The 24430-nt window shown below is 50.4% G+C and overlaps 1 protein-coding gene across 1 annotated transcript in view; it reads right to left on the reverse strand.

Annotated features, from left to right (window-relative positions):
* Window positions 1-2970: 2970 nt before the first annotated feature.
* MGMT (O-6-methylguanine-DNA methyltransferase) overlaps window positions 2971-24430 on the reverse strand; it is a 149543-nt gene continuing 128083 nt past the window's right edge. Inside the window, exons 4-5 of the mRNA XM_016204132.2 lie at window positions 8885-9024; window positions 2971-3569 (exon numbers count right to left, since the gene is read on the reverse strand). Coding sequence (XP_016059618.2) covers window positions 3363-3569; window positions 8885-9024 — 347 coding nt within the window. The 3' untranslated portion in view covers window positions 2971-3362. The remainder of the gene's footprint in view (window positions 3570-8884; window positions 9025-24430) is intronic.

Consider the following 24430-nt stretch of genomic DNA (forward strand, 5'->3'; position numbering starts at 1 on the left):
CCCCTCTCTGTGTGGAGCATCTCCCCGGACGGGTTTGTATTCCAACGCTGCGGCTTTCAGAAGCAGCAAGTTCTGGAATAACACTGTCGCTCACAAAGCGGGTTAAGAGACAAACGGCGATGGCTTCACTATACACACACCCACTACCAGAGACGCTCGGCCACCAGACAAAGGAGATGCTGGGGAGCCGACTGTGCAGAGAGTGGAGACCCCGGAAGAAAACGCGCAGAAGCAACTAAAGTCAGAAACGACTGCCATCTGCAGCCAGCGATCGGGCCACACGGGGGCCACTCAGTAACCACTTCTGCTGGTACAAAGTGGACACGAATTAAACACCCGAATTCAGTTATCCACAAAGGAGGCTGCACCCTTCCTCAGAAATCCGGCCACCTGCCGCCTCTGTCCTACAAACCTCCCGCATGCCCTCCTCCAGGCTCCCTGATCCGGCCTCGGTGCAGCCAAGACACCCCGTGTTGGGGAATTTCAGTTTTTCTCCTCTGGGCATCGAGGAGCCAGGCCCGCCCTGCGGTTTCATCACTCACGCAGCCACAGGACGTGGCGACACCTCTGTTCCTAATGGGAAAAGGGACCTGTAAAGGACGCCCGGACCCTGCACAAAACAGCCTTTGAGTGGCCAAGGGCACCTATTCCATTATAAGCGTGGTTCTGCAAAAACAAATATTATTCGAGTCGTTCATTATCTGGCCTCTGGAAGCGGCGAGAACAGCGTGTGCTGGCCGAGCTGCTGCGCGCAGCCAGCTGTCAGGCCGCCTGCGGGTCCCCACGTCTGCGTTCAAAGTGCCACACACAGGAAGGACGGGAAAACCCGACTGGTGAGGGGACCCGGGGCCAAGGCCAAAGAACACAGCCTTCTTGTGTCGACATTCCTTTTTATTTGGAAAATAGTTTTGTATTTCTTTGTGCCTTTCACTTTCCTCTTTATTTTTATAAACTGTGCTGCGACGCTGAGCGACAGCGGCTCGAGGCGACCACGCTGCCTTTCATGTGGGCCTCTGCAGAGCTCGTCCTCGGAGCGGTACACGGCCAGGCCGGCGTGCGCCCGGCTGCTACCTCTGTCAGCGGGGACCTCGGGGCATCTATCAAGCCGTCTGACAGGGCCGAGGTGGCCCTGGGAGACAGGAAACAGAGCGCGGGTTTGTACGGCACCAAGGGCACGGCCCAAATAGGCGGTGCCAGGCCCCGCGGAGCAGCCGGGTCACCAGGGATGGCTGTGACGGGTGGGTCCCTGGCGGCACGTGGCTGAGCCCCAGCAGGGAGCACGTGTGTGGTTGTTCAGCCCGGGGCCCTTCCTCGGAGCCCAGCTGGGGATCTGGAGATCAGAGTGGGAGGCTCCCTCGTGTAAGGGAGCCACACTCTCCTGGCCCAGGAGGTGGCCTCTGTGCAGAGCACGGGGGCAGTCTGGGACATCTGGAGCATTGCCGGGGTCTGACAGAGTGTCGCAGAGCGGCCTGCTCAGCTGCCAGCAGCCCCAGTGGCACAACGTGCGCCGTGGGACTGTCACAGAGCCCATCTGAGAGTCCCACCTGCTGACCATTTTCTAACCATCTTCAAGCAGAGTGGTGACTGGGGTCTCCGACCACAGCCTAGCGCACTGCTATGGCGCCCTCTATTGGGAAGCACGCAGACCAAACCCACATCCCGGCCAGCGAGGGGGGGTTTCTGCTCTGTCGGGGCAGGGGGCAGGGGGCAGAGGCAGGGCTGACGGTGACCGTGGGTGACCCAGGCAAGCCTTTTCCTGGGAGAATTTAGGACACAACCACCTTCACCATCCCCAGATGCAAAGTGCGACCCAGGCCCCCGCGTGTCCTCCTAACATGCCAGAAACAGGAAGGGACTCTGCTCTCACAGCGAGATGCCGAACGAGCCACACGCCTCTGGCTCTGGAAGCTCGCGTGGGGCGAGGATGAGCGCAGTGCCCGAGGGGCTGGACAGAGCTGGCCCAGGGGCCGGCCCCCAGGTCAGGTGTCCACGCAGCCCATTATGGGGAAAATGACTTGGCCGGCTTCAAAAGTCAAGTCCCGAGAGGGCCCGGAGTCACAAGAGTAAGTATGGGCTAATGCTCCTGTCACTATTTTTGAGGGGTAAAAAAAAAATAAAAATAAAAAAACCCAGAACTAATCTGGCTGATGGAGCAAAGGGATATAACGCATGGGAAAGTGGGGAGGAGAGCCTGAAGTTGGCTCACATTAGGTACCTGTTCTGTTGCGGGCAAAGTAACACGAAATATAAAATACCCCCCGACCGTGCACATGATAAGGCTGTATTTTTATCTCGGTTTCTGGTGACATATACAAACCACTCGAGCTCCTCGGCTGTGGTTTATACTGTCACAGGAACCCTTGACAAAAATACAGCTTCCTACTGCACAGCTGGGTGTAGTTTATTTCCCTGTATATCATGTCCCCATTTTATTTATCCACACGCCTAGCTACCAGTCCCCCTGCTTTTCAGACACAGTTAATTATAAGCCAAGATGACAATGTGATAACAAAGGATCAGACTGTGGTGCACAGATGTCGGAGATGCTCCCCAGTGTCGCGGCCACAGGAGCTGACCCACCTTCGGGTATGACCTCTGACTTCGAGGCTTGACCTTGGGGTGCTCTCAGGAGTGCGCTAAGGCCAGGAGGAGGCGTAGGGGGCGTGGAGGGGGTCGGCGCAAAACTACATCCCTGTCAGGTGCCCTCCAGCCACAGCCGTGGCCACAGAGTGGCTGATGCTTCCAAATAGTTCTGACAAGGGTTACTTTCTATTTGATGGACTCAGATCAAAAGTGGCTGTGTCTTGCACGACCTTTTCTGGCAGTTGGGCGAACACAAAGCTAGAAAACCGCCACGAGCACCGCTTCTGTGGCCCTCCCTTCATTACCAACGCGTGAGTGTGAACCACTGTCCTGCAGCTTCCACAGCCAGGAAGGGAAGGTGGGACCATGCGGGGTGGTCGGCCCCTGGGGGGACGAACGCAGCTGCAGCCTGGGGGAGGCTGCGCGGGCCATGGTCATGGTAGCTGGGGCCCTGGTGGCCATAGCTGGCTCCGGGTGGCAGCCAGCTGTTCCCAGTGGGTGCCGAGGCTTCCCTTCCAGGGTAGGCCCTCCCGTTCCCAGTCCTTCCCCTCATCCTGACTTGACACTAGAACTGGGACAACACAGTGAGAGAAGGGGACAAGCACACACAGTACGGCTGGTCTCCTGCGCTTGCTCTGCAATAAAAGGTCGAAACGACAAAGGGAGGGCAGACACACGTCCCAAGACACGGCAGCTTCTTTAATGTGGCGGAGCCTCTACACAGACACCTGCTACGTGTTGTTAGTTACGTGTCACACGCGTACTCCTATCACACATAGTTAGTTTCGGCCGGTGGGCTTGGAGCTGATGTCCCCCAGGGCCCCACGCCAGGTTCGGGCTGGACGGGTGGCCCCTGCATGGGCCAATGTCCCCGCCAGGCTGCCTTCGTGGTCTAGGAGCCACTCCTTCACGTCCAGCCCTCCGGAGTAGTTGCCCAGGGCTCCGCTGCTGCACACCACGCGGTGGCACGGGATGAGAATGGCGACCTGGAAGACAGCGAGGCGGCCACCATCAGCCTGGCTTCAGGCCAGGGGGGTCCTTGGGGCTCACGAGCTCGGCCCCTGAGCACACGGATCCAGGACCCGCCGCGCAGGGGCTCATTCATTCGAGAGCTGTCTCAGTGCCAGTCCCCGGGTCTCCAGGACTCCACAGGGGCTGGGCCGGGGCAGACAAGGACCCAACCCCGGAGGGAATGAACATGCGGCATTCTCCAGCCAACTCCTGTGCACCCAGATTTGGGAGGAGAAAATTTCCCTGGGTAAGAGATTTATAAAGTGCACTTAGAAAATTTAAAATTACCTTCCAAGTTGTGGGGTGGTGTGGAGAGCTCTCCAACCTTCCTGAGAAGCAACAGCAGACCCCACACCTGGGAGGTGCACTCAGAGCCCGGGGCCCCCCCTGCCGGTCCGCGCCCTGACCTCCACGCTCCACCTCTGAGGTCGGCAAACTGGACACAGTGGTCAGCCACTGGCAGCCGAGTGTCTAGAGGAAGCGGCTGAGCTCATGCGCCCGGGATCTCCTCACGGCATCTGGGCACCCTCTGCTTCCTGGGGTGGCCATTCTGCCTCTGCCATCACTGGAGACCCTTTACTGAGAGTTGAGCCCAGGTGTCACCTGCTGGGCACTCATCCGGCTCAGCTCACCTGCCTGGGGTGCCTGCCCTGTGGACCCCGAGCTGCACATGTCCCGGGTGGATGGCCTGGGCCCCGGTCCCCATCCTGGATGAGATGCTCAATAGTGCCATTGGGGAGAGCGTGCTCTGTGCCCGAAGCGGCTCATGGTGACATCATATCCTCCAACATGCCCCAGGCCAGGCACTGTCATCCTCGGGTCGCATTCAGTCCCTGGCCCAAAGTTCACAGGGCTGTTCAGAGGCAAAAGGAGGATTCCCACCCAGCAGGGGTGAGGTCTGACCCTCACCCTCCTCAGGCTCCAGGAACAGCCCCTGGGGACAGCTGAGGCCAGCCTGGGCGGGCCGGCCACTCCTGGCACAGAGTTCTGGTCCCGATTCCCACTAGAAGTTTGGGTTGCCGTGGTAACGCGTGCAGCCTCGTCCTGCGATTTCCTGTTCAGTGCAGTTTAACAGAGTGAGAGTCGGTAACGCCGCCCAGTCCTGCAAACGGCACCCGCTCCCACCCTCCTGGGGGGAGACAGAATTCTAAGAATTTCCGGAATATTTACTCGGGTTTTCAACAAATACCGCGTCACATTAATAACGGCCCGCAGGGCACAATGAGATAAACTGCAAGTCAAGGTTCTGACTGATAAAGGGGCAGGGATCTCATCCTACTTGGTTTTGCACACATTTAGGCTCCGGTTCAAGTCTCCCACCTAACAGACTTCACAAGAGACCTTTGCTTCCTCCCTTCCCTCCCAACAAGCGATGGAATTATAAAAGTGTGGGACATGAACCTGGCCCTCTTTCTGTATGTCACGCAGGAAACAGGGCGGCCGGATGGGGAGGACAACTAATTATAACTAAGCTACGACCAGCCTGCCTCGTATGCACACGGTGAGGGCAAGCAGGTGACTTAATGAACACGCACGATTTCACCACTCCGAATGGGGAAACGCTGCGCCTGTTTCCGTTAATTTTGGTGGCAGGTTTCACGCTATTAAAATAATGAAACCTGCTAAAATTTATTAGAGCCCTAAGGACATTTCAAAGGAGCCGGACCCTCCATGCCTTCTCCTTCAAGGACTGTGCTGCATAAAATGTAATTTTTATCAATAACCAAGCAGCTCATAATATCACAGCTGCCCCGCAACCTTCACGCTGTGAAATCTAATTCGTCCAATACGCGAATCCATCACTTACGCGGACCGTCTCTCAAACGCTATAAAGCTTCCAAACCCATAGGTTTGTCTCCGATGAAAATAACACGAAGGGGCCTTTCAATCAATAGGGAATCCCTCTGATTCCAGTGCCGGCTGCATATTTCCTCCGACTCCGCCTTTGTTCTTGCGGGTAGCAGCCCACAGGGGAAGGAGCTTGTTTTCACTCGCGGCCTCATCAATACCTAAATCCCGGTGAACAAGTGACACGGAGAAGCTGTAATCAATAGCTCCCTGTGCGTTTTCTTCTTCTGGTCAAATGGTTCAGCCCCACTGACAGCCCTGACACTTAGAACATGATGGTAAATCTTTATCAACAGCCTTCTGGGTGACTGGCAGAACGCGGCTCGGGGTCGTTGACGCTCGTGGCGATCTGCGGGTAAACGAACTCCTTCGGAATGCCTTTTGTTTAGAAAGAGGTGGGAAATTCTCTGTGCACAGTATTGATTGCCTTTGAACTGCATTAAGCAAATTCTGTCTGAGGATGAGCGGAAGGTGTTTTGTGCGGGAGGCGTCTTCAGTCCAATCTACCAGACGACGGACCGGCCTCCGCGCCGGGTCGGGGAGAGCGCCTCCCGGAAGGCTGCCCAACCGTCTCCTCCAGGCTAGTGAGTCCCTTCAGGAAAACTTTGGAAAAATTGAGTATCTAGGACGGGAAGAAACTCCCACCCCAGGAAAATCCACGCCTCCCCCAGGCAAGGGAAGAAAGTGGTGCGAAATGGGTTCTCGCTCACCGCAAGCCCCCTGGGGGGATGCGCGCACCACGGTGTTTTCCCACATTCCAAGTGCGCGTCCACCCTCCCCCTGGAATGCTTGACTGCTCTCTCCAGCCTGAACGGAGGCGTTTCCAGGGAGGTCTCCACGGTGCGGTCTCTGTGCGGGAGTGGCCGAGCCCGCCGTCAGCACCAAGGAAGGGACACAACCATGTGGACAACCATGTAGGCTAACCACAGGCCGTCCGCACCAGGCACGGTCCAGCCCCGGACCAGTGCTCCTTTCTCTCTTGGGTCTGAATCACCTCTTGGATCCCCAGTCATTTCTAAGGAGTTTACATCACTTTACGGAAACTCTGAGGACTGTCAACCCCCATCACCCTGAAGTGCCATTTCTTGCGGGAGTACCTGCCCCGCCTGCACCACAGCTGGAGGCACCTCTCAGGCCTGCAGCCGCTGGCACCTTTGCAAACTCTCCATGAGGTGAGGGTTCCTATGAGTGTTATGGGCCTGATGCCAGAGGAAGGCCGCAGAAAGGCCACGAAGGCTCACGGCCACCCAGCTGTCCTTGGCAGGCTGAGAGGAGGGGGCCTCGCAGAGGCTCCTGCCAGGTCTGTAGACATCTCCAGGCCCGGCTTTGGCCCACGACGGGAGGTCAATATGAGGACTTCATGGACATCAGAGTTTGAGCCCTGTGGATCCTATTTTATAAATTTCTGTGACTGAGGCCACACTCGCAGGGAGACACTCATAGAGATTAATAGCAGGGGGTGAGTGTCGTGCTGCTTGCAAGACAATAAATGTCCCCGGATATCACCACGAGTGCGATCGCTGAGCTGCCACGGCGTCCCCGCCGCAGAGCGAGGCGCCGCGGGCCCGGCAGGTGAGGCTCCTCATTTGTATCCGTCGGTTAGAGAGCTGGTTTCCACAGCAACGTGTGGGTGCCGCACACACCCAGGGGCAGGCGGTGTTGCCACTTCGTGCGTGTGCACACCTGGGCGTCAAGCTGGACATCGGGGGGGAGACGGGAGGGAGCAGCTCCACCCACGGGGCCCGGGCAGTGGCAACCTGGCCTGGACCGGGGCTGGAGACCTGGGACTAAGCGAGAGTTCCCACAGAGCACAGCGTCCGAAGTGACTCAGGAAGCGGTCCCAAGACCCCCTCAGCTTCCAATGTTCCTCTCCCCAGGCCCACGGTGGAGCCTGATCCCAAAGCACCCAAGCGGCCTTTTTATCTAGAGCAATGTCGAACTGAGCCACAGCCTGCGAGAAGATGGGGACCTTCCGAAGGAGGATGCATTTAAGCTTTATTGGCAAACATAACAAACCATATTTCACAAACTTAATTTGGAATCATGCCACGTGCTCTGTAAAAACACGGCCCCGTGTGCGGCAGGATGTGATGATGAGGCCGGCCCGAGCAATGCAACACAGCAAATGCAAACAGCATGCTAACGGGGCCCACCGGCCCTCGTCCCCGAGAACTTGGAACTCGGGAGGGGGTTGCGATGCGTCATCCGTATCACACAGTGCTCCAGACAATTCGGGTACTTTAACACGGCAGAAACTTTTGCAGACTAGACCTACCCTGGCACAGCGCAGCTCTGCGCTCACAGGAGCCGTTTCCTAAAGCACAGTGCGGTGCTGTGCGAAAGGCTGAGAGCTCACCATCTCCCACAGATGCCGGCTGCGCCCTGGGGCGGCCCTGCGCCGAGTGGCAGGTGCGCCGACTGTGCTGTGCAAACGCCCACCTGTCCAATGAGCAGGGATGAAAATACTGTTGAAAATACACAGCAAAGCCACACAATTTTTTAGAAAGTGGGCCTGACTTAGTAATTTCCCACCCCATGATTCAATGATGCTATTGGTTCTTCCCGACTGGATGGTGTTCTTCCATTAGAGATGTCCCTGTGGCTGCAGGGAGAAGCTGTCACTGACGTGACAGCATTTACTTGCTGGGCACTGGAGAGGCCAAGGAGAATGGGCACAATCCAGGGGCCTCACAAGGCTGGGCAGGGTCTTGGAGACTAGACAGTCTCTGGCCCATGTATGACCTGACCTGTACTTCTAGGTTCGATGGGTGCAGCCACCCCACACCGCAGCCCTGTCTTCCAGAGAAGAAAGCTTCACGTGGCCTGTGAGCTTCGCTCTCAGCCAAACCCAACTCAGACCCACAGGAGGGACAGGACATGAAAGCGTGTGGGCACAGCCACATTCCCGACAGCCATGCCCAAATCCGGTTACTATCCCAGGTCAAGTGTCAAGAGTTTAGTCGTCCCTAGTGGTCAGGCCCAGGGCGGCTGGACCTCATAACAGAAGGTGGTCCCGGGGAGATGGACCCAGCACGTGGACCTTCTAGAAGCTGAGCACCAGGACGGGGGTGGGGGCTTTCACTCTGCTTTGTCTCCTGCTCTAACCCAGTACCCAGGAGAGCGCCTGGCTCACACCGGGCACCCAGGGCACACAGCTGTTGAATGGATGAACGAATGTCTGCTGGCCACTTCCCCAGGCTTTGTCCCTGTGTGCTCCCTGTGACAGAGGCTCTGTGTTTCTAACACATGGAGGGAGGGCTCTTGGGTGTGTGGGGATGCTTTCTTTACCACCTTCCCCAACCCATGGGCAGTGCCCATGTCTCTTCTGAGGTCCCCATTACAAATGCTTCCTGTCCATCCGCCAGCAGCACAGGCTGCCTGGGAAACACGCTTCTATCAAACGACACCCGCCAACCCCATCCGCACGCCGACCCGCACTTACAGGGTTGCTCCTCATGGCTCCGCCCACCGCCCGCGCGGCTTTGGGGCTGCCCGCCAGGGCTGCTAACTGCTGGTAAGAAACCACTTCGCCGAATTTCACCACCTCCAGCAGCTTCCACAGCACCTGCCGGGTGAACGAGTCTGGAAGGAAGAAGGCAAAGTGATGTCATTTGGACAATCGGCTCCAGCAGCTCTGACATAAACAGCTGCCAGCCCTGAATCAGAAACCCATCGACACAGAGGTGCTGCACTCAGTCAAAACGTGGCCTCCACGTGTGTTCCTGTCACCTGGCACGAGGACCACGCGTGAGGCGGGGCACAGAGCGGGCTGGCTTCTTCCAGGGATCCCCAGCCACACATCACAGATTTGCAGCTTCCCACTGTCCCTGTTCCTGCCCGGTGCTCTCCCAGTTCACTAGCACATGGTCCAGCTCCTGAGCACAGAGGCCGTGCCTGCCCACTGACTTCGAAATCCTTTGTACTGTTGGTGCATTTCCGACGTCAGAGATGACCCAGAAGGAAAGAGGAGCCATGGGCTGGGCTGGGCTGTTACACCAGCTGCCCACATTGGGCAGCGAGCAGACTCAGGATGCCAAACCCTGGCACCCAGGGGCCGGCGGCAACCTTGGCTATAGGCCTCTGTAATGAGCAGGGCTGCAAAATCACCTAACGCCATTCCTGTTTTAATTGCATTCCCTCTCCAAGTGCTGTGGGAGTCTCCCTCTGCTCCTGGCGGTTAGAGCCGTTTCCAGGTGCAGGGTTTGCAGGCGCGCAGCTCTGGCCTGTGACGGAGGCCAGTCCGAACGGGGGCCTATTGTCTTTCCAAAGAGGAGCCCGGCTCGGCATCGCTGGACACAGAACTCTGTCCTCGTGTTCTCACAGTAGGGCACCGAGCCCTCGGGGTGGCAGGAGGTCCCGATGGCACCAACAAAGGGGAGGATTCCGCAGGCAGGAGCGGTGCCCAGACTGTGCCCGTGACGGCACTAATGACACACCCCGTGCCAAGCTGGCAGAGTGCGGTTTGGTTCTTAAAGGAAACACGCCCTTACGCACGCGTTAAATAATAAAAATCGCTTCTTAGCGGAAGGGGACGGTAATCACCTCACTGGGAAAAAAACCTGTTTAGTCTTTATTATAACATTAAGCAAATGAAACATCAGCATAATCCAGGTGATAGGAGAGAAGGGTCATCAAAGAAATTAACTTTGTTGTTCATTAATTTACATGGATTAGGCGAGGGCAAAAGATAGCAAGTGTGCTCCAGTTTTTTATGATATAATTTCAAACTGTACACCATTTGTGGCAGGAGGGTGACTTTGGGGTTAATCAGACTGATTTGTCCTTTTAATTGCTTTCTATTCAAAGAAAATTCATTAGATAATGTTCTCTTCAAAATTCATGAATCAATTTAACTGAAGAAACCACATTAACAGCTTGGGGTTCATTAGCGCGGCAGTTGTGTCGAGGGCTGGTTGCTGGGAGGGTTTCCTTAGGCAAACAGACTCTGTTTACTGTGATTTCTTCAGAAAGGGTCTGAAACCAAACTGTTCATCATTATGACTGTTGCTGTTGTTGTTACGCCTTAACTTGAAAAAAAAAAAACGGGAGAGCAAAGCAGGCAGCCTGGCGGTGGTAACTGGAGGGAAGAGAGATTTCGGGGGCAGCTGCCTTGGAGGGGACGCAGCAGAGCAGCTCAGCTCGTGGGCAGAAGCGGAGGCCGGGGTCCTGGCTGCCTCTGCGGGCACAGGGGGCTCCGCTCCTGTTTCTGCATCCCGACCTGGGGAGAGGGCGCACCCCGGCTTCCCAGGAGGGCGAGCCTGGGACTTTCCGAACCTGCTGGAATACGAGGAGAGGTGTGCGTGCAAAGTCACAGCAGCACAGCCCTGGCTGGGTGGCTCCGCTGGTTGGAGAATTGTCCCGTACGCCACGTGGTTGCGACTTTGATTCCCAGTCAAGGGCACGCACCTAGGTTGCGGGTTCGATTCCCAGTTGGGGCATGTATGGGAGGCAATGGAAGGATTCTTTTCCCTCTTGTCGATGTTTCTCTCTCTCTCCCCCCCCTTCCTTTCTCTAAACATATCCTCTCCTCGAGTGAGAATTAAAAATAAAAAAAGTCCACTGCAGCATGGAGCGGTCGGGGAGCCGGGCTCCTCTCCACCTCTCCAGCACGTCCTCAGAGCGCCAGGCCCGACGAGTTACCGCCACCTTACATAGGGCCTCTCTTTCTGGGCGTAAAAGTATCGTATCATAAAACAATTATACAGCCATCTCTGAGCACAGAGTTTATCCAACATGTTCAGCTTCATTGTCAATTTTTCATGGGAGACCATTTCTCACCCTGTACCTACCAGGCAATATATTAGGGGGGAAAAAGCTCAAAGAAGGCAATATTTAGCAATCAAGCACATCGTTCTAGAAATGCATCTCGAAACTCAATTTCACCCTGTAGGGAGCAAATGCATTAATTAGTTTAAGCGGCTCTCAGAGTCAGTGCCGTTAACCCCAACCTGTGCAAAACCAGACGCAGAAACTGAACCCGTTTTGGAGGAGGGGCCAACACGTTCAGTTGTTAAAGATCCTTCCATAATGGAGTAAAACCTGCTCATAAAAATTAACACGCAGAGATATTTTCCTGAGGTGGAGGTGACCACATAAATCCACAGTGGCTGGACCAGCGTTTCAGGTGGCCTAAGGGGTACTGTTAAAATATTATTCTTTTTTCTCCCACCATGTCCCTCCCCCCAAGAGAGCAGGCCGTGAACTCAGGGTTGTGTGGAGTGGCCACTGTCAGCCAGTTCCTGAAAGCTCCTTTCCTTCGCCCTCTCCGTCCTCATCTTTCTCCGGCCCTTCTGGGGTCGGGCTTCAGTTCACACTGTGTGGTAGCCTCTGCCGGAGGCTGACCTGCTTCCCAGAGCACCCTTACCTTGAGGACATGCCATTTTCATTTCAGTTTGGGTGCCTACTTAAAACACACCCGCTGTGACCACCTACCCCTAAAACATTGTTTCCTAAATTCTCTACCTGGACTGTAAAATCAGCCAGAAAGTGGTGAAGCAGTCTCCCAACACTGGCACGGAGAGATCTTGGCCTATGTCACGGACATGGTCTTTTATGTGAGCTCTTTTCATGCCACGTGTGGGAGTGGACATTGGGCAGCCTGCACTCGCACATTTGGGCTGTTGCAATCTTTGAAATATGTATGATGACTGAAACCAAAATCATGACATTTATAAGATTTTCAGTATATGCAGATGTAAAACATAGGTCACTATGATTTCAAGGAGGGGAGTTAAAGGATCATATGCTGGAAAGGTTTCTACATTCTACTTTAAGGTGATAAAATACTGATTCCAATTAGACTGCAAAAGTTCAGTATATAATCCCTACAACAACCAGTAGAAAAACCATAAAGAGAGATAACTATAGTCAAAAACTACAGGTAAACTAAAATAAAATACTAAAAAAGTGTTAAAATAGCCTAAAGGAAGGAAGGGGGAAAGAGAAATGAAAGACAGGGAAAAGACAGAAAACAAAATATTATATAATAATAAAATAAAATCTAATAAATAAGGTAAAATGAAACAAATGTTATTATGTTTATATCTAAATCCAATCATATTAAATAATTACATTAAACGTAAATGGTCTAATTACACCAATGAAAAATATAGAATGAATTTAAAAAATAACCCAAGGATGTGCTGTCTAAAAAAACTCCACTTCAAATAATAGATATAGGTGGGTCAAAAGTAAAAGAATGCATAAAAATATACCATGTAAACAATAATCCAATAAAAGTTAATATCAGATAAAGCAGAGTTAAGTCCAAAGAAAATTTCCAAGGTAAAAAGGAATATTACATAGTGATAAAAGGAACAGCCCACAAAGATAACACACCAACCATACATTTTTATGTTCCTGACGGCAGAGTTGCAAATACATAAAGCAAAAACAGACAAAACCTGGAAGGAGAATTAGACAAACCCACAATTATACTTGGAGATTTCAACATCTCTCTCTCAATAACTGATAGAAATAGTTGACGGAAAATCAAGAATGTAGAAATAAAACACACTATCAAGCACCTGGTTCTGACTGACATTTATAGAACACTCTACCCAGTAACAGCAGAACATATATTCTTTCCAAATGTATATGGAACGTTGACCAAGACATACCATATTCTGGGTCATAAAACAAACTTTAACAAAATTTAAAATAACTGAAATCATATAAGTTATATTCTCTGATGATAATGAAATTAGAATAGATATTAATATAAAAAAAAGATAACAGAAAATCTCTAAACATTTGGACAGTAAATAAGCCACTTCTAAATAATCCATGGGTCACAGAGGAAGTCTTAAGGGAAATAAAAATATACATTGAGCTGACTGAAACTGAGAAGACAGCATTTCACAATTTATGAGACACAATCAGAGTAACAGTAGAGGGAAAGTTATAGTATTAAATGCATATTTGAGAAAAGAGGGAAGGGTCTCAAATTAAAAATTTGAGCTTCCAACTTAAGAAACCAGAAAAAGAGAGCAAAATAAAACCAACTCAAGAAGTAAATAAAGGCAATGGCAGAAATCATTGAAATTGAAACCAGAAAAATGATAAGAGTAAAATACATAAAACCAAAATTGGGTCCTTTGAAAAGGCCAATAAAATTGATAAATCTCTAGCAAGACTGATAAAGAAAAAACAACAAATCATCAGCATCAGGAAGGAAAGGGGATGTCACTCCTGACCTCGCAGACATTACATGGATAATAAAGGATTCCTACCAATAACTACACATACTATTCAACAATATAAATGAAATAGATCAATTTATCAAAAACTACAAACGATCAGAACTCATCCAGCATGGAACAGCTAACTGGAATAGTTCAGTAGCTACCAAAGGACTTAAATTCATAGCTTAAAATCTGAAATCACCAGAGCCAGATAAAGTCACCAATTTTATCAAACATTTAAATAAGAAACACATCAACTCAGCATCATCTTTTCCTGAAAGCAGTGAGGATACACTTCCCAAGGCATTTTATGAGGCAATAATTACTCCAATATCAAAACCAGAAAAAGAAATCAGGGAAGTACAGGTTAATATCTCCCATGGGCAGAGATGCAAAAATTCTCAACAAAGAATTGGCAAATGGAATCCAACTACATATAAAAAGAGTAAGACACCGAAATTAAGTGGACTTTGTCCCAGGAATGCAAGGCTCTCCAGCGTTTGAAAAGTGCACCTCGACACAAAACCACTGTAATCAAGTCCGCATGTGCTGGTGAAAGAACAGCACTTAGCTCAATGGAACAGAATAGAAACAGCCCGTGACTGGTTCTGTCATTGTCCCTGTGCAGGCGAGACTCCGAGGCGCAGCTGGAGCGGCTGTCGAGGGGCGCGCTCCCCCGGGAAAGCGGGGCCTCAGGCAGGAGCCCCCTCTGCACACCAGCCCTCAGCGCGCCACAGGGGTTCACAGCTGGGCCGCCTCCGGGGCGCCCGCCCACCCGCAGCAGCCTCCTCCTGGTGGCACTGGGTGCAGGCGCGAGGGTCCCCTGAGCACCCGGACCATAGGGCCGTGCAGATTCAACACGGGCATCAGAGAGGCTGGCAAAAATGTAAAATAACGTCACACTGTCCTTATATGTTTTTGGTTTTGGAAAATAGTTATTTTGATATAAATAACTTTATAGTAGAGTGTTACTTTAAAATAAAGACATTAAAGAATCCTCAGGTTTAATTTCCAGCATGGCATATGGAGGGAGACACAGCCCTCAGGATCCAAAGCTCTTTGGGGTCGTCAACCATTCTGAGGACAGCGGGGCCCCTCTGACCTGAGGGACAGGAACGCTCCTGCTGCACGTCCTGGCCCGGGCGCCCGAGCCAACCTCGGAGCTCCTCCGGATGACCATCCACGACAGCTGGACCCCAGCCCCGGGACGCGACCCTCGGCTCCCGCCGCGGGAGCTGTCGCAGTCACCTGGTGGGGCTCAGGCGAGGCGAGGAGAGGGCGCCTCCTCTCGCCTGCCCCGTGATTAGTGCCCGAACCTTAACAACAGAATTGTGCCTAGGACTTTGAGCTCCAACTTAAGGAGGCCTACAGAGAAATGATTCAATTGTGACTGTCCTGGTACGAACGTGGATAATTATACATTAACATAGTCACCACTCAATTAACTCATTCAGCTCGAAGCCCAGTCACCGACTTCTGAACAGGTGCTAATGGTTCCTGAACAATACGAGGAGACACACACTGCCCACAAACGCGAGGGGGCGGGCGGAAGGGAGGGGGTGTGGCTGTCACTACGGGGTCACTGTCAGGAAGGGAGTCAGAACCGAGCGGAGGGTCCTAGTTCTAGATCCCTGTGCCGTCCCCACCCCCGTGGACTCCATCTCGGCGGCTGGGTCCTGCTGGCTCTCCTCTGACAGACACGCCCAGCTCTCGGCCAGGACGCTGTGACCCCTGAGCCAACCAACCCCATGCTGACCACAGCAGCCACGTTCCCTCCGTGGCACAACCTCGTGATCAAAGCACGAGAGAGAGGGGGTCGGATTTAAAATGACACAGTGTTATCAACGTACGCAAGATAATGTCACTGTATCCCGCCCAGAGTCAGCCAGGGGAAGGTGACACTGAATTAAGCCTCCTTCCCTTGGTGGCTTCAGTCACACGGCAGAGAAGGGACCCTCCGCTCGTGATTTCAGACCCAGCTCAGGCTGGTCATCAGGTGGGTGTTAACGCGCCAACAGACCCCAGTCTGGAACTCTGACGTACCCCGTCAGAAACTTCGAGAAGCCCCTGCTGGCCCTCGCAGGCACCCAGGAGAAGAGAAGCCCCGCGAGTTTTACTGGCAGACATTTCTCATGGCTCCTGTGAGTCTAAAAACAAGCTTCTTCCTAAACCTGGGCAGGGCCCGCGGTCCTGGGCCGCGCGGAAGCTCCGGTCCGCCTCCTTGGACTCATTTTCTGGGAAAACTGACAAATCTAACAGGGACAGGTGGGTGCACGATCCCCACCCATGTGGCTTCGGGAGCTTGTCTGGAAGAGCCCTGAGGTCTGTTAAATAATTTTAGCTAACTTTTGAAGACCAACCCAACAGAGAGGAGCTAAGCCCTTAATTTCTTAATGAATTATTCACTGTAGGTCGGGGATTACGCCGAGCAGAAGGCATATCATTACCGACAGAGCTGTCAGAAGGACAGGCAAAAGGGAACCCGGCGAGCTTTAATTTCTCTGCAGAGAGACGAGGGGCTCTTTGGGGATTAATCTCAGTATCAACATGGAGCCTTTGCCGCAGGGCAGCTGAGGAATTCAAAAGAAGTTGTGCCTGGATTCTGAGTGATGGAATCCAGCTCCGATTGTGCAGCTGACTTTGGTTCCTCACCTATTCAAATGAGGATGGGGCCGTGCAGGTGTGGGCGACGGGGGTCCCCGCAGGACAGGTTCCCCGTGTGCCCGCGGCAGGGGGGCAAGGAGGGAGGAGCACCCGGCCAGGGCACCACGCCGGACACGCACTGAGTGGGAAGGGACATGGTGGGCCGGGGACGTCACCACCAGCCAGGTGGGCAGGTCGCTCCCCCTCCTCTCGGGGACCAGGGCTGAGGTGCAGACAGGGGCTTCTGTGTCAACCCCATCAGACAACAGGCCTCCGGTTCCTTTAGCTTTTCCCCCTGGCCTCGGATCTGTAGCCAGCAGTCAGTCCACACGCTGTTACAGACACGCGTTCAGAGGGGCTCCCTGTGCTCTGGGCAGGTGAGAGAAAAGCAGGGTAACCTACCCTGTCCACAGACCCTCACCTTCCAATGTCCCTGGGCCTCTAGGAAAGTCGGGTTGGAGGCCAGAATGCAGAGCCTGGGGGACACAGACACGGAGCTCCGGCGGGTGGTGGCCCAAGTAGAAGGACACGCGACGTGTCAGGGAGCTCTACTTCGCTCCTTGGCTGAAGGCTGGTCCCACAGGTGTCACAAGAGGGGTGTGGCTGCTGTCACCAGCCCAGTGCTGCCTCAGGGGAAAATGGGCAGAGCCTGTGCCTGTCCCCAACCACTCAACCCTGCCCAGGGGCAGCTGAGGACCACTGTTCAGTGGCAGGGTGCCCGGGAACAGGGCCACTTCTACACAAGCTTGCAGCTAAAACTGTGTGATGGCCCCGGAGACCACAGTGACGACAGGTGACCCTGGTGTTTCACACGGAGGGCTGCCGAGACGGTGCATCGTCCTATGAAATCCCCTCACTGCCGCTCAGGAACAGAGAATCACACAGTGAGTAACCCGGGCTCTGCCTCCGGGGGTGTGAAATGCTGCAATGCCATCCAGCTGCTGGCTTCTGTATCGTGGCAGCAGCCCACCAAGCCAGACTCTAGTGCCGGAGAAGCACGTTCTGGAAGGCCCGTCCTGTGGTTCAACACAAAACACCCCGGGAGAGACGGACACAAGGATTTCGGGTCTATTTGATGCTCAGATAAACGAATCTCCAAGCTCCACATCAGCAGCAGATGGGGGAATATGAACTCATTAAACGAAATCCTCCCTAAGTAGGGCACACTCGCCCCAGGCATTCAGCCCACCGTCACCGACACGGTGGCTCTGGCCAGCCCAGGGCATCACCACCCTGTCCAAATACCTGGCCAAGCACAGGGCTGGCACCCCAGGCTCCATGTGGACACACTTCTGAGCCACCCCCCACCTGCCAGAGGGAAGCCGGCTAGGCGGGACGGTCCTGACAGCCACGTGCAAAATAAAACAATGACTCCGACAAAGGCCTCGCTCGGCTTGCTGGCTTGGCTGAGATCGACACACAGCCCAGAGGCCGGGCTCTGAGGCTTCCGTCCCTTGCCATGCCTGAGCGCGCAGGATGGCCAGCCTGTCCTCTGGGGCAGGAGGGGCCTGTGAGGCACACCAACAACTGAGACTTTCTTTGTCCTACCAGAGGACTTCTTGGTTCTCTCCAAGTCTTATCGATTATGAATAAAGCTGCTACAGACATCCGTGTGCAGGATTTTGTGCGGACGTAAGTTTTCAGTTCATTTGGGTAAATACCAAGGAGTGTGATTGCTGGATCCCATGGTAACAGTCTGCCTCATCTGATGACACACTGCGAAACTGTCTTCCACAGTGCCCGCGCCACTTTGCATTCCCGCCACCGGGGGGGGGGGGCGTTCCTGTTGCTCCCCATTCTCACCAGCACTTGGTGACGTCAATGATTCGGATTTTAGCCATTCTAACAGGTGTGCAGTGGTGTCTCCTCGTTTTAATTTGTATTTTCCTGATGACGTATGATGCTGAACACATTTTCATCTGATTACTTGCCATCTGAATATCTTCATTTGTAAGGACTACTGTTCAGGTCTTTGGCTCATTTTTTTAATTGGGTTGTTCATTTTCCTAAGGTTGAGTTTTAAGGGTTCTTTGTACATTTTGGATAATAGTCCTTTAGCAAATGTCTTTTGCAAATATGTCCTTTCAGCCTGTGGCTGGCTTGTCTTATCTCTTGACACTGTCTTTCATGGAAGTTTTTAATTTTAAGTCCTGCTTATCAATTAGTTCTTCATGGATCATGACAATGCCATACCCGAGGTCATGCAGGTTTCCCCCTATGTTATCTTGTAGGAGTTTCATAGTTTTACATTTAAGTCTGTGACCCATTTTAAATTACTTTTGGTGAAGGGTGTAAAGTGTCTAGATTCATTTATTTGCATGTGATGTCCAGTTATTCCAGCACCATCTACTGAAAAGACTGTCCTTTCTCCATTGAATGGCCTTTGCTCCTTGGGTGAAGATGAGTTGACTATATTTACATGGGTATATTTCTGGCTACACTAGCCTGTACTACAGATCTATTTGTCTGTTCTTTTGCCAGTACCATACTGTCTTGATTATTGTAGCTTTATAGTAAGTCTTGAGCTCAGGTAGTATCAGTCCTCCAACTTTGTTCTTCTCACGTTGGCCATTCTGGGTCTTTTGCAGCTCTGTATAAACTTTAGAATCAGTGTGTTGATATCCACAAAACAACTTGCTACAGTTTTGATTGGGGTTGTGTTGAATTTCTAGATCAAGTCAAGAAGAACTGACATCTAGATAATATTGAGTCTTCCTATCCATAATAGGATGGATAGAATCTCTCTCCATTTATCTAGTTCTTTGATATCTTTCATCAGCTTTATAGTTTTCCTCACATAGGTCTTGTACATATTTAGACCTAAATATTTCATTTTTTGGGTGCTAATAGTAATGTGGTTTTAATTTCATGGTGGGAACTTTTTCATGTGTCTATGGACGAATTTACACATCTTCCTTTGAGAAGAGGCTAAGTTGTCCAGTTATTTTTTGGGTTGCCTTTTTGTTACAGAGTTATACAATTCTTCATGCAACCTGTGTACAAGTCCTTTGTCAGGTATACATGCTACAAAATTTCTCTCTTACTCTGTGGCTTTCCTCTTCACTTTCTTAAATATGTCTTTTACTTTTGATAAAGTCTATTTATTGATATTTTTGTTCATAGTGTTATTTTTGTGCTATATGCAACGTTTGCTTATTCAGATTATGAAGACCTTTTCCCACGTTTTCTTCTAAAAGCTTTAGAGTTGCAGGTTTGTGTTTAGGTACACGATACATCTCTAATTTTTATGTACAGTGTGCGCTAGGGGGTCAAGGTAATTTTTTTTTTTTGCAGATGATATTCAGTTGTTCACACACTATTTGTTGAAAAAATTTCACTTTCCTCACTGATCTACTTGGAGTCTTTCTCAAGGATAAAAAGTTTGTAAAAGTGCAGATCTCAATTCTGCTCTGCTGCTCTATGTTTTGATACCACAGTGTCTTCACTATAGATTTGTAATAAGTCCTGAAATCAGGTAATGTAGGTCCTACAACTGCATTCTTTTTCAAGATTGCTTTAGATATTCTAGGCCCTTTATGTTTCCATACAACTTTACAATCAGCTGAGAATTTAAAAGCCTGAGTGAATTAAACATAGAGGACAGTTCATGGAGAACTAACCTCTTGGCAACGTTGGCTTTTCTGACCAAGCTGTACGCAGTACTTACATCTTATCTCAGCCATGTGTTCTATTGTTCAGTGGAGCGGTCTTGCATATCTCTTACTAAAGTTAATGTTAAATACTTTGTTTTTGACACTACTTGTAAATGTAATTGTTTTAAATTTAAGCTTCAATTTAATTACATAAAAATCAATTTTATATATTAAAATTACATCCTCAACTTAGTTTGTTTTCAAAAATTCTATAAGGTATTCTATGCAAATAATTCTGTAATATGAAAATGAAGACAGCTGTACACTTTTCTGATATGTGTGTCTTTATTTTTCATATCTTTTTGCACAGAACTCTTGTCTTTATTCTTTTAAATTATCTGTGTATTGTAGAAAATGCATAGTGGGATCTGGCTTTTTTTATTCAGTCTGTTAATCTATACCTTTTTATTTGAATCTTAAGACCATTTACATTTAATGTAATCATCAATATGGCTGGGTTTGAATCTACTAATGTGCTATTTGTCCCATCTTTTTCTGTTCTTTTCCCTCTTACCTGCCTTCTTTTAGATGATTTTTTTAAACTAGAATTCTATTTTATCTTCTATACTGACATATGAATTAAACTTTTTGGTTTTATTTCTCAATGGCATTCTGGGATTTATAATACGCATCTTTGATTTATCAAAGTCTGCCCTCAAATAATACTGCACTTGTTCACAATACTGTAAGCAAAAGTAAGAACCTACCTTTTGTGCTATTTTTGTTATAGATTTTACTTCTACATATATTATAAGCCCCTGAATTATTAATTTTATTGTGAACAGTTAATCACCTTTTAAAGAAAATAAGAAAACCAAGGAACAAATTTTTTATACACCCCAGGGGAGTCTGTGCACAGAGGGATGGCCACATGAAGAGGGTGTCCATCTCTAACCCAAGCAGAGAAGGCTCTGAGGAAACCAACTTGATCCTGGACTTCCAGCCTCCAGAGCTGAGGGAATAAGCCCTGCTGTTTAAGCAGCAGCCTGAGCTGACTGAGACAAAGAATGAGAACGCTTCCTGAGGTTGCTCAGGCAGGCAGAGGTGGCACTGGCTCACACACACAGCACCAAAGCTTTCACAGGATATTCCCCAGGCTCCACACTACCCGGCAGTCCTAACACAAAAGCAGTGTCCCTCATGGCCATGGCATGCCTGCGTGGCATATGGACGAACTACCAGGCATCTCCAAAGATGACACCTGCTGGGAAAGGTCACAAGGCAGCGTGGAATGAGCCTAGCTTCATCCCCTCAAAACCTCGCAGAATGGAGCTGCGTCTAGGTCATTCCGGAGAGCCACGGCTGCTGAGGAACATCACTTAGGGTCACTGTTTTGGCCTGGAGCGAAGATCTGCCCTTGAAAGCCTGGGACCAGTTGGGCTCGGGCTCACCGGGCTCACCTGGGAGGAGGCCTTGGTTTCTGAGCCACACACTGGCACAGGCTGCTAGGCTGCTGGGCTGCACAGGCTCTGACAAGAGAGCAGCCAGCCCAAAGCCTGGCTGCCGGTCAGACCCCACACCGCGGGTCAGAGCGAGAGCTCCCTGAGCACGTTCAGCAGAAGGAGCAGGCAGATGACTTAGCCTTGTGGCTCTGGTCATGCAAATCACACATCTGCAGGGGACTAGAAGTCCTGGCCTGAAAACCAAGGTCGAACCAAAGGCAAGTGCCCCTGCTTTTGGCATCGAGCTGCGGTCAGCCTGGGTCAGCGGGCTAACGTGGTGAGCTCTGTGTCCCTGTCACCGTGAATGTATGTACATGGGAACATCCAGAGTGTAAGGTGAGACTTTCCCGAACTCTCCACAGGCACACTGCCGGCCCTCCCTCCAGCTCTACAGACCAGAGTGAGGCATGAGCTGTGAGCACCGACAACGTTCACATCGATGCTCTTAGTAATACAAATGAGGACATTAATAACATTTAAATGCATTAGCTTTAACACAAATAAACAAGACCACCCCATGAAATTTAAAAAATGAATCCTGGCCCTGGCTGGTGTGGCCCAGTTGATTAAGAGTCAGCCTGTGCACTGAAAGGTGGCCGGTTCCATTCCCAGTCAGGACACGTGCTCAGGTTGTGGGCTCAATCCCCAGTTGGGGTATGTGCAGGAGGCAGTCAGCCGATGTTTCTCTCTCTCCCCCCGTTCTTCTCTCAAATCAATAAAAAAAAAAATATTAAAAAAATAAATAAATCCTGTATTCTAGGAAAGAAAACACAGTCAGGGAAGAAAATAGGGGCCCCCAGCCAGTTGCTCACACCAAGAGACCACGGCAAACTGAACTGCGCGTGGGTCCGAGAAGCAGGCTGTGATGGACATCAAAAGGTGTTAATGGTTTCAATATTTATCTGCTGCAGGGAAGCACTCTAAAAAGAAGACAGGGAAAAAAAAAAAATTCTGCTAATGGCTGTGTCTTTGCCATTAAAATGAAAAGCTTAATGCATCTTATAATCAGAGGACAATTTGCGAATCATTAAGAGAAATGTAAAATTCCATTAAAATACAAATCAAGAGACTCTCCCTGGACTAATAATCTTTTTGATATTATTTTGCATTTCACTATTTCTGTTCCAAAACCCAGGCCCCGCCAATGATCGGGTCCTGAGCATGCTACTTACCACAGCCTACTTCTTTAACGAGAGACGGAGCGGGGGATAATCTGCTATTCAGAGCAGGTACTAATGAAGAATTCCATATATTCTGAAATTTAATTAAAACCCCAAAGATTTCAAATTAGATGCAATTTGAAATGCCTGGGGCAGAAATACATGCACTTGCGTGGCGAGGGTACCACACTGAAAGTTGATACCGTAATTGGTCTTGATGTATTTTTGTGTTGCTGGGCTGAAGCACAGAACTCATAACCATATAAAAATTCTCTGTAGATTACCTGCTCATTGAAAATGCCATCACTCAGGTAGCTCTCTACTAAATTACCATGCTACTAAAATGCACAAAGTGATTCGGAGAGGAGAGCGGCACAGCTGGCCGACGCGCCGTGAGTTATGCATGCGTCAACGTGGCCTTTTTTCTTAGTAAAATATGCTCAGTTGAATATTAAAATATAATTGGCATTCAACCTAAGTAGCTTAAACCATTTTGTTATCTTCTTTTAAACTGATTTGGCTCCTCCGCAGTTATTTTCAAGGATGCGATTCACAAACTAATGACACCATCACATTCAGCTAGATTTGTGCTGTTTTACATTCGCCATAAATAGGCGCAGTCTCTGCAGCCTGCCAGGGCCGGCCGGCCTTTAATAGCAGCTCCTCTTGAACATCAAAGGCCCGGTTCTCGGAAAAAAAGGGGGGAGGATATGCCATTTATGTTGGTTCTTGCATATCTTATTCCAAAGGGAAAAAGGGATGCAGATTTTCTATGAAAAAGTATGCGCCTTGGCCAAGCACGGAGCCCCTGTCTCAGCTCCGTCGCCCGTCTTGCTCAAGCCGTTGGAGGAAGAGTGACAGGAACCGTGCTGGGCACCGGCCCGGCCCGGCCGCGGAGGAAGGGGCGTCTTTTAAAGCAGCAGACAATGCGTGTGGACACCCACGCAGTCCAGGAACGACGGGTCCTCCTCCATACACAGGATGCATTTTGTGTCACAATGAACAGCAGTGCTCAAGAAAAGTAATTGTCATAGTAACGGAGATACGGGATGTATTTAAGTTTGCTGAGGGGCGGTGGTCTGCTCAATATTTACTTTAGTATTTGGGAGGGTACCAAGAATCCGTGTCTAAGCTTAAGTGACCGAGTGATGTATTTAAGGGTTAAAAAGACTTCCTTCCCCCCCTTCACGCTTCAGTTTGCTTGTTCAGAAGTACGTTATGTGGCATTACAATGTCAGTTACCCAGGGCCCCAGCAAACTGAGCCTCCAGGAGGTGGGTTCCATCCTGGGGACTCGACCCCACAGTGTCACGGCAGCTGCTCCCACGGCCTCCGCCTCGCACCTCCTCCAGGTGAGTGTCTGATTTCTCCATCCCAACATGCGAAACATGACCTTTAGCAAGACGTGTGCTTGTAAATCTTATATTCTGAGTCAGTTTGAACATAAGGGTTTAAAGGTAAAAATCCTGTGCTAAAGCATCTAAGCTAAGTGATGGTTTTCATATGTGTGGCTCCTACAAATCGTTTTTCAGAATTATTGCCATTAATTTTATATCAGTGTTTACACATTTAACATATTGATAACTTTGAGTCCAATTCTATGGAATTTTCACTAAAGTATTTTCTCTATAAACCCAGGCAGTAGAGCAAATTCTATTTATTGTTGCCAGGATGATATCGAAATGCATTAACACCGCCTGTAAAATGTGAGTCCGCAGCACTCTATGACAACACAAATATCAAACATTCTCTTCGGGAGCTGCGCAGGTTTGTCTAATGACTACAGTGGGAATAAAAATTTTAAAAGCATATTTAAGCGAAAAGTCTCTTCTTACTTTAAAATATAGACCTGGTAGAAAAATCCCTATTTTTCAAAGCCCACTTCAAGTGAAAAATTGATGTGACAAT

This window comes from Miniopterus natalensis, chromosome 14, assembly GCF_054644295.1.
Source record: "Miniopterus natalensis isolate mMinNat1 chromosome 14, mMinNat1.hap1, whole genome shotgun sequence".
Taxonomy (NCBI): Eukaryota; Metazoa; Chordata; class Mammalia; order Chiroptera; family Miniopteridae; genus Miniopterus; species Miniopterus natalensis.